The sequence below is a fragment of the Galendromus occidentalis genome, unplaced genomic scaffold (genome assembly GCF_000255335.2).
Source record: "Galendromus occidentalis unplaced genomic scaffold, Mocc_1.1 scf7180000077484, whole genome shotgun sequence".
Lineage (NCBI taxonomy): Eukaryota > Metazoa > Arthropoda > Arachnida > Mesostigmata > Phytoseiidae > Galendromus > Galendromus occidentalis.
Window position 1 is genome coordinate 1,180,447 of NW_003805472.1, and position 10,086 is coordinate 1,190,532.

The following is a 10,086-nucleotide window of genomic DNA, read 5'->3' on the forward strand; positions in this document are numbered from 1 at the left end:
GATACGGGGAAGATATTCGGACGCACTCTCATGAAGCCGATGAAGCTCGGTCCCGCATGAAAATCGTGGGTCTTCAACGATGTGTTTCTATTCCTATGAAGTTCCGATCTAGACGATCAAGTTCGGCCGCACTCGAGCGAATGCGAGAATTAATCGATGAAATCGTATCGCAATAAGGTTCAAATCCGGATGTGAGTCCCGAGTCCCGAAGCCTCAATCAGCGAATCAGGAATATACTATTTCCTTGCTCAAAACCTTAAGAGTTTCTCGGGCCTCACTGATGAGGGAATGAAAGACTCGAGAAACTGACAGTAAAGCTAACAGTAAAAAGGGAAAGTCGAATATTGCGAGCCGTTGGCTGACTCGGATCCTTTTCGGCACACAGACCCGGCATTGCTGGAATTCAGCTTTCCGGCTCAGAGCATCCGAATCGGTTCCGAGGCCGGATCCTGTCTATGTGGTTTTTATTATCTGGATGATTCAATGCGGTCTCGAGTTGGCCACGCGGCGGCGCATACGCGGGTGTACGCGAGATGTGTTGGGCGCGCCGCGCGCCGTAAATGCGACTCGTCTTCACCCTTGCGTGGGAGACGACGATGTGCTGATACACCGACACCACAATACCCGGATACGTTCGTCGCTTTCGGACCACGACGCGAGCTCAGTGGCACGTGGCACGATCGTTTTCTCCAGCACTCTTGAGTGCCTTAATCTTACATCACGCGCCACGTTTGGTTTCAATGTTCAATAATCCTCAATATTTGTGATGATTTGAAGATTCCAGAGGTAATTTTGTGAAGACGTAGTTGTGGGGAGTTCAACGGCCTCTCTGTCAGTCTTCCCTTGCCAGATGTCGCCTGGAAAGCCTTCAACGACTCCGAAACTCTCAATCCGAAATTATTCGTGCATACGTTACGAGATCCGTCACATTTTTCTGGACAGCGTCTAGAATGACGTAGTTCTACGTCGAAACTTGCGAGAAGTGCTCGGTGAAGATCTCTGAGAAGACGTGACACGCTCTCGTCCTGGGGTCTCGTTTCTGCCAAAGGTATGCTTCCGCGAAGGCCCCTTCGATAAACTTCGACTCCTGAACTCCCAGGCGGCATTCTTTCTTGTTCCGGACGAGCGATGTGTTTCTCAACCCTATAAGTGCCACCGGGCGGAATTTTCCGGTATCCCGGGAGAACTGAGGGACGCCGCGTCCCTCAGTGGCACTCAATGTGCACATTGTTCGGAGTGGAGGCAACTCAGTCGGCGCGATTCGGTCATCGGTTGCTCCTGGCGGCGATGTAGCCCTAGTAGTCGGACCAGGATTTAGAGCGTCGTCTGAGTGCCACCGTCATTCTGTGTGACACCAACAATCATCTTGATCACGTTCTCGATAGCTGTTTCCGGGCTCGAAGGTGTGGGCTGCATTGCTCTCGCTGGAGCGAGCAACAAAGTCAAGCATTGTCCTTGGCCGCCTCATCCTCAGTCTGGACTCGGACATCCGGATCTACTATTTGAAAGTCTCAAGCCATTAGAAAGCCTCCGAAGTTGAAATTGGCCGATCAACGCCGCAGTGTAAGGGCGTCAGGAGACTCCCGTGGGGAGGTCTTGACGCGAGAGAATCGACTTGAGGAATCTCTCGGGTTGTTCAAGATTCCGATGAGCACCTGATTCGAGCCTGGCGTACTCGCATTCAACCCAAAGTCCAATTTATTGGCGGGGGGGGAGCCTGCACCGCGGCGGGTATACTCGAACCGCGTTCCGGTGCAGCGCCCTCGATCAGGCGAATGTTCCAGCGTACTTGCCCCTGATACTCATTCAGAATCAGGGGGTCCATTGAGAAGGGGTCGAGGGGAGAGAGCTCCTCGCACCCTCCGTCCGGTATAAGAAGCGTTCGTCAAGCCCATGAGCTATCATTCTCGGTGACTGCGCTCATCTTCTCCTTCGCTTGAAATCATCGGATCCCTCCCCCTTAGCATGGATAGCGGAAGTGAATCAGGTTACACTTCGAGCAGCTCGTGTGAGCTCTCGCCGCATGCTGCGGTCTTCGTTCTGCCAAAGCCCAGGCCGCGGTTTCCGCTGTTTCCGAGGGCTCGGTTGTTCGAACCGAGAAAGCCGGGGGCAGCGCGGAGGGATTTCGAAGAGCAGACGATAATCCAACTACAAATCTTCATCACGAACGTGACTCTGGATCCTGATAGTTTCGACGATGAAGCAGACTCGTTCAGACCGTCACTCTTCGCTTACTTGGGTCAGGGAGGATCCTTGGCCAAGGTCGTCGGGATCATCAAAGAGTACCGGGCGAAGGTGAGGGAGTTCGAAGACCCAGGGAGACAGCTCATGCATATACTGCAGAGTTTCGTTAAATTCCATCAAGACTATGGCTATCCGAACTGTGATTTCGATTTGTGAGAGTGCGGTTCCCAATTCCACGCGGAGAAGAATCACGCGTAGTCGACTCCTGTCGCCCCCAGCCCCTAAACGAAGACCTTAAGTACCCCCGTAAGTCACCCGCCCCCAACAAGTCCCGAAACCCCGCAGTCCCAGATTGATCCCAGGCGGTGGTCCCCAGCCGTCTTGCAATATCATAGAAATGATCTCTGTAACCCATAACGGCCTCCCATCTGCGTGGACACCCATCTATCCTGGTGTACAGTGACGAATAACATCAAATAGGCTCGCGGACAAATCGTATCAGACCGCTCGAGCTGAAAGACTGAAATAAAAATCTCCTCTTACCCGTGCTCTCCCGCTCATATTCTAAACAATTATCCAATCTTGTCGTCGTTCGAATGATCGCTCGATAATAATAAAAGAGGCGGACCCACAAAATGCCGTCGAGTGTGATGCGCATCCTCGTAGGGGTCCCGATTCCCCGAGGTACGCCCAATTTCACGAGGCACGCAGTGAACCTCTACAACTTTCTCCTTACCGAATCGACTCTGAACGATCGTTTATGGACATTGAAGTTCACCCGAGTCTGCTTGTCGGAGAAATAGCCGCAGAGATGAATCAATTCCATAAAGCTTGCGAGAAACTCGGAATGGAACTTTCGCTTCTCGTCTAAATGTTCGCGCGAGCAGTGTCTTTTTCCTCTCTGAGAATATTTATCGCCAACACGGCGTATTTGACTAGAGAAACATCGCGATATCACTTACTTGACCAATCAAACTTTTTTTCAGATGAGCCACTGTACAAATGGTAGTCTCCGCATTTCTGCCCACTTAGCGAGCAGGGCCAGTCGGCAGCCTCCTCGTGGGGCACAGTCTTGGTGCAGATGAGGAAGTGAAAACATTGCCCTGAATCTGTCGTGATCCTGAGCCGATTTTCCGATCCCGGCTTCTTCCAGCGATTTTTCGTTTGGTGGTTTTCTGGATCTGACGGATCTATTTGTCACCACGAAGTCATCATGAACCTGTCGGAGATGTGTTCAAACTTCTCTCGAAGGCGTGCGTTCGGTGTAGGCTGAACTCCGCTCTAATCACTTTAGAGAGCAGAGGAGTATATTTTGTAGACCAATCTATTCCTCGTGGTCTGGCGTAGTCCAAGTGCTTCCTCCGTGGAGCCGGCCTTCAGCTATTCGAGCTTCTCGAACTGCTCCCGCTCCAAGAACTCCTGAACGAGCAGGATTCCATACGTAGCCATCGAGGCAATATTCAGTTGAGGGAGTGTGAGCGCGGTCTGTAGAGACCTATCGGCCCTCCACTCTAGAATTGAACAGTAAGCACGCCTAGCTTTGCGTGCCCTTCCCGCGATGTATTTCGAGGTCGCCGAACCTTTCCTCGATAAAACTATACCGAGGGAGCCTAAATTATTCACGGTCTCTACACGTTGTCCTGCGACTTTGAAGGCGAAACCGGACGCCGGCGGTCCTCTATCGCCGAACTTGATCGCCTTGATTTTTGTGACGTTGGTCAGCCGTCCGTTTTCTTGCGAGTATTCTTGTAGTGTCTTAAGCGCTCTGAGAAGATAGAAGATGGGTACGCGATCGAGAGCATAGAACGACATCGTTGGCAAACAGAAGCTGTAGACATCGTGGTGACGATGGGAGATTTCTTCCGGGAGGTCGCTCAGGGAGACGGTGAAGATGTGCGGGGACGCTCCGAGACGCCATCTTCTATCGCCACTTCCCCACTATGCAGCATCTGAGCGATCAGTATGGGCATGCCGCAAACCCCGGCCGCCGCCAGTTTTCCATGACGATCGTTCGCAGAGCCGTGCCAAAGGCCGACTTGTGGTCAACAAAGACGGCTTATTAGGGCGTTAAACATCTGTTCGCGCAGGGCTCGACTCGTCGAGGAAAACTCTACACGACGACAGTTTCCCCCTTCCCGTTTCCCCCTCCCGTTTCCACCTTTCCCGGTTCCCCTTCCCCCTCTCCCCCCTCTTTCCCGTTTCCCCACTTTCCCGTTTCCCCACTTCCCCGTTTCCCCACTTTCCCCACTTTCCCGTTTCCCCACTTTCCCGTTTCCCCACTTTCCCGTTTCCCCACTTTCCCGTTTCCCCACTTTCCCGTTTCCCCACTTTCCCGTTTCCCCACTTTCCCGTTTCCCCACTCTCCCGTTTCCCCACTTTCCTGTTTCCCCACTTTCCGTTTCCCCACCCTCCCGTTCCCCCACTTTCCCGTTTCCCCGATTTCCCGTTGCTCCACTTTCCCGTTTCCCCGATTTCCCGTTGCTCCACTTTCCCGTTTCCCCGCTTTTATTCCATATAGGAGCTCCCGAGAATCCACCTCCTCATGGTGATCGGTCCAGTCGATAAGAAATCCTGCGAATTCCCGTCTTCCCCTTGATGGAATCTTTGATTCTCGGTGAGAGGACCACTCAAATAATTTTAACGTGAATTTGAATTTTGACGTGAAACGTCTTTAAAAAGGTTGGCCTAGTATTTCACCAAAAATGTGACGAATATTGTCCATTTTCGACGCCTTGCAGCTCCGTGCTTTCTACACCGATCGACACCCGGTTGGTGCCTATAGATAGCGAATTTACGGCACATCAATTTCATATACTTCCTACGGAATTCCCATACACACAGATCAACTCCTGGAGGCAAGAATGACACCCTAAACGCCCTATTCTCCCGTGAACATGGCTGCTCTTGGGAGAGGGCGATTTCAAATTTCCAGAGCGCGCGTAACAAAACTCAGAAAAAGATATTTTCCACTCGAAAGCAGATATTTTCTCAACTTCGGTGAAGAGTTCGATTTCACCAGTGATAATAAGACCTAAAAGAGACAGTTCCAGACGTCGGAAGTCTCGTTCACGGACTAAAACTCCTAGTGATTGTAAACGGCCTCGTACAGGCGCTGAAAGGACAGCGCAATGGCGGGCGCCTCGACGGAATACGGTGAGCCAGTCCCATAGCAATGCGAGACCACATACGAGTCAAAGAAATACGGGCATTGATGCGCTAGTCAGTCCGATGGGGGTGACTCCCGATTCCCGATGTCAGCGACATCGGACCTTCCCGAAGCGCGACCTACACGCAGGCATGGCAACGAGCCACGACTCGCTTCAAACGATCATTCCTAGACAATGGATTCTGACATAGCTGTGACGTCTGCGATCGCCTATGGTTCCTTGGGGAGCTAACCCACCCTTGCTTACCTATGCGATCGTAGATTTCCATTGCGCTCGGGTAAGAGCTGAGTTTAAAGAAATAATAACGATGCTCAGGTCTTACGAATGGCCATTCCGAAGACGTTTCACGTCCTCTACACGGTAGTGGCTCTGCTGCTACCTCTGAATTCTTTTGACGTGAAACGTCTTTAAAATGGTTGGCCCAGTATTTCACCAAAAGTGTGACGAAACTTGTCCATTTTCGACGCCTTGCAGCTCCGTGCTTTCTACACCGATCGACACCCGGTTGGTGTCTTTAGATAGCAAATTTACGGCACATCAATTTCATAAACTTCCTACGGAATTCCCACACACACAGATCAATTCCTGGAGGCAAGAATGACACCCTATACGCCCTATTCTCCCGTGAACATGGCTGCTCTTGGGAGAGGGCGATTTCGAATTTCAAGAGCGCGCGTAACAAAACTCAGAAGAAGATATTTTCCACTCGGAAGAAGATATTTTCCCAACTTCGGTGGAGAGCTCGATTTCACCAGTGAGAATGAGACCTAAAAGAGCCTGTTTCAGACGTCGGAAGTCTCGTTCACGGACTAAAACTCCGAGTGATTGTAAACGGCCTCGTACGGGTGCTGAAAGAACAGCGCAATGGCGGGCGCGTCGACTGAATACGGTGAGCCAGTCCCACAGCAATGCGAGATCACATACGAATCAAAGAAATATGGGCATTGATGCGCTAGTCAATCCGATGGAGGTGACTCCCGATGTCAGCGACCCACCCTTGCTTACCTATGCGATCGTAGATTTCCATTGCGGTCGGGTAGGAGCTGAGTTTAAAGAAATAATAACGATGCTCGAGTCTTACGAATGGCCATTCCGAAGACGTTTCACGTCCTCTACACGGTAGTGGCTCTGCTGCTACCTCTGAATTCTCTTTATGGAGGGAGACCCATGACCCATCACATGAGGACGACGACCCACATATGACCTCCCTGAAGCTCCTGAGAACCCATCCCCGAATTTTTGTGGCGATCGGTTCAGGTGTTAGTGAATTTCGCGAATTTCGAATTTTTCAAATTTTTTCCGAGTTTTCGAATTTTCGTGGGTGGAGCACTCAAATAATTTTTTTAGGTAGAAGGACTCATCGCATCGGAGAACTGACCACCGCTGGATTCCCCAGAACACGCTCCTAAATTTTCTCGACGATCCGTTCAGCCGTTTTCGAGTCAATAGGGTACCCCGGACAGACAGACAGACAAACAGACAGACAGACACACAGACAGACAGACATACGTTTTTATATATATATAGATAGATATAGATAGATAGATCTGGATGATTCAATGCGGTCTTGAGTTGACCACGCGGCGGCGCATACGCGGGTGTACGCGAGATGTGTTGGGCGCGCTGTCAATTCGACTCGTCTTCACCGTTGCGTGGGAGACGATGATGTGCTGATACACCGACTCCCCAATACGCCGATATGTTCTTCGCTTTCGTACCACGCGAGCTCAGTGGCACGTGGCACGATCGTTTGGTCCAGCTCCCTTGAGTGCCACAATCCAACATCACGCGCCACGTTTGGTTTCAATGTTCAATAATCCTCAATATTTGTGATGATTTGAAGATTCCAGAGGTAATTTTGTGAAGACGTAGTTGTGGGGAGTTCAACGGCCTCTCTGTCAGTCTTCCCTTGCCAGATGTCGCCTGGAAAGCCTTCAACGACTCCGAAACTCTCAACCCGAAATCATTCGAGCATCCGTCACAAGATCCGTCACATTTTTCTGGGCAGCGTCCAGAAGGACGTGGTTCTACGTCAAAACTCTCGGGAAGTGCTCGGTGAAGCTCTCTGAGAAGACGAGACACGCTCTCGTCCTGGGGTCTCGTTTCAGCCAAAGGTATGCTTCCGCGAAAGACCTCTTCGATCAACTTGGACTCCTGAACTCCAAGGCGGCATCATTTCGTGTTCCGAACAAGCGTTAAGCACATTGTTCGGAGTTGAGGCAACTCAGTCGGCGCGATTCGGTCTTCGGTTGCTTCTGGCGGCTCTTCCGAGTCTGGTCGAGGCCATGTAGCCCTCGTAGTCGAACCAGGAAAAAGCGTCGTCTGAGTGCCGCCGTCATACTGTGGGTCAAGACACCAACAATCACCTTGATCACGTTGGCTACATTGCTCTCGCTGGAGCGAGCAACAAAGTCAAGCATTGTCCTTGGCCGCCTCATCCTCAGTCTGGACTCGGACATCCGGATCTACTATTTGAAAGTGTCAAGCCATTAGAAAGCCTCCGAAGTTGAAATTGGCCGATCAACGCCGCAGCGTAAGGGCATCTGGAGACTCCCGTGGGGAGGTCTTGACGCGAGAGAATCGACTTGAGGAATCTCTCGGGTTGTTCAAGATTCCGATGAGCACCTGATTCGAGCCTCGCATTCAACCCAAAGTCTAATTTATTGATGGGGGAGAGCCTGCACCGCGGCGGGTATACTCGAACCTCGTTCTGGTGCAGCGCCCTCGATCAGGCGAACATCCCAGCGTACTTGCCTCTGATACTCATTCAGAATCAGGGGGTCCATTGAGAAGGGGTCGAGGGGAGAGGGCTCCTCGTCCCTCTCGTTCGGCATAAAAATCGTTCGTCAAGCTCATGAGCTATCATATTCGGTGTTCGAGTTCTCACGAGTTTCTCACGAGCGCTCATCTTCTCCTCTACCTGAAATCATCTAATCCCTTCTCCTCATCATGGATAGCGGAAGTTTGGCCGGAAGAGCCGCACTGTGTGGTATCAAGACCCGAAGTTCAAAGATGTCCTTCGACAATACTTCAAACATGGATGGTCAAAAAATGAAACGGCGAAACCAATTGCGACTCTCTTTCGGCAGCGGACACCCACGCCGAAATCCCCCAGAGCCAAACACGTTTCCAGCTAGCACCACAATCGTTACTCAAGACGTCATGGCTCATCAATGGCTTCCGCCTCGCACCGCGGGTTCCGGCACGCTCCGACTCTCCCCACAAGTGGAGTTTACTACGACAGCGGAAGACCTGAAGGATCTCGGGGAGATCGGAGCGGGGAGCTTCGGCTGCGTGAATCGCATGAAACATGTCAGCACGGGGCACGAAATGGCGGTCAAACGAATTCGTTCGACCATGGACGAGCACGATCAGCAGAAACTGAAGATCGAACTGAGCATCGTTATGAAAAATGACAACGACTTCTCGTACATCGTACAGTTCTACGGGACCCTCTTCCGAGAGGGCGACTGTTGGATATGCATGGAGCTTATGGATACTTCATTACACGAGCTCTACAAGCGGGTTTTCGGTCGAGGCAGACGCATTCCAGAGAACGTCCTAACTCAAGTCGCCTTCAGCACGGTGAAGGCTCTTTATTACCTAAAAGAGACTCTTCAGATGATTCACCGAGATATCAAGCCCAGCAATATCTTGCTCAACAGAAAGGGCGAAATCAAAATGTGCGATTTCGGTATATCCGGTCGACTCATCGATTCTATAGCCAAAACTCGGGACGCAGGCTGTCAAGCCTACATGGCACCGGAAAGAATCGATCCTTCTAAAGCCATAAATGGATACGACGTACGATCAGATGTTTGGAGTCTGGGCATTACATTGGTGGAAGTGTCCTTGGGTCAGTTTCCCTATCCTGACTTCTCGACAATTTTCGAGCAACTTAACCGTGTTGTTTCGGGCGAACCTCCCCTGCTGAAAGAATCTGATTGCTTCAGCAAGAACTATACTACCTTCGTGAATCAGTGTCTCATCAAAGAATTCGAGCATCGGCCCAAGTACGACGCATTACTTAAAACACCTTTGTTAGCGAACCTCCAAAGGAACACGATGGTCGTCGCGGAGTTTCTTTCAACGGTACTCCCTCCCCCCGCGATAACTCCGCGGCCTAGCTAGATTCGACGATTTGAGCCATCCACGTTGAAATGTCAATAATGTAAGAAAATCTGAATAAATGACAAGTCAAAAGGAGCCCATGAAAAAAAGCGCGTCTGCCAGCCAGCTGACTATTCGCACGTGCTGTGAGAGCGGTGAAAGAAAAAGCGAACTAGGTGCATTGTCTTGGCGCGAAACAATCGACTTGAGGAACCCTCAAAGTAAATGTATCCTCATTGGTGTCCACATCAGTTCCTTGTGATTTGCCCCTGATCTCATGCGCAGTATTCTTATGGATGCAACCATTCGTTGATAGGTATGATCCCATGGGAATTGATTTCCCGATAACGGTGGACCTAACATGTGATATATCTTAAGTTGGGTGAGCAATGCGCGCGTTGAACTCATGACTTCTCGAGCCTCTTGTGGCATACGAAAGTTCTCTCGGAGAAATCCCCTCCGTCTCAGAACTCTCGTCGGTTGAGCAAACGCGGTGAACCCGATTGGTCCCGGGATTCCTGGATTTCAGCGAGACTCTTGTCGAAACTCTTTTCGGGTTCCATGGTTCAGATAGATGAATGACAAGCAGGTTTGACTCCCCTTTGACCTGATGACATTTGGGAAG

At 50.9% G+C, this 10,086-nt stretch overlaps 1 protein-coding gene across 1 annotated transcript; it reads left to right on the forward strand.

The window, feature by feature from the left end:
- Positions 1-8,052: 8,052 nt before the first annotated feature.
- LOC100897603 (dual specificity mitogen-activated protein kinase kinase 2) lies at positions 8,053-9,551 on the forward strand. The gene has a single exon (XM_003745639.3). The coding sequence runs from the start codon at positions 8,301-8,303 to the stop codon at positions 9,480-9,482; it is 1,182 nt and encodes a 393-aa protein (XP_003745687.2). The 5' UTR covers positions 8,053-8,300; the 3' UTR covers positions 9,483-9,551.
- Positions 9,552-10,086: the final 535 nt, after the last annotated feature.

What these genes read in the sequence shown, in the direction of transcription:
- LOC100897603 (XM_003745639.3), top strand. Translation starts at nt 8,301, where the DNA reads ATGGATAGCGGAAGTTTGGCCGGAAGAGCCGCACTGTGTGGTATCAAG.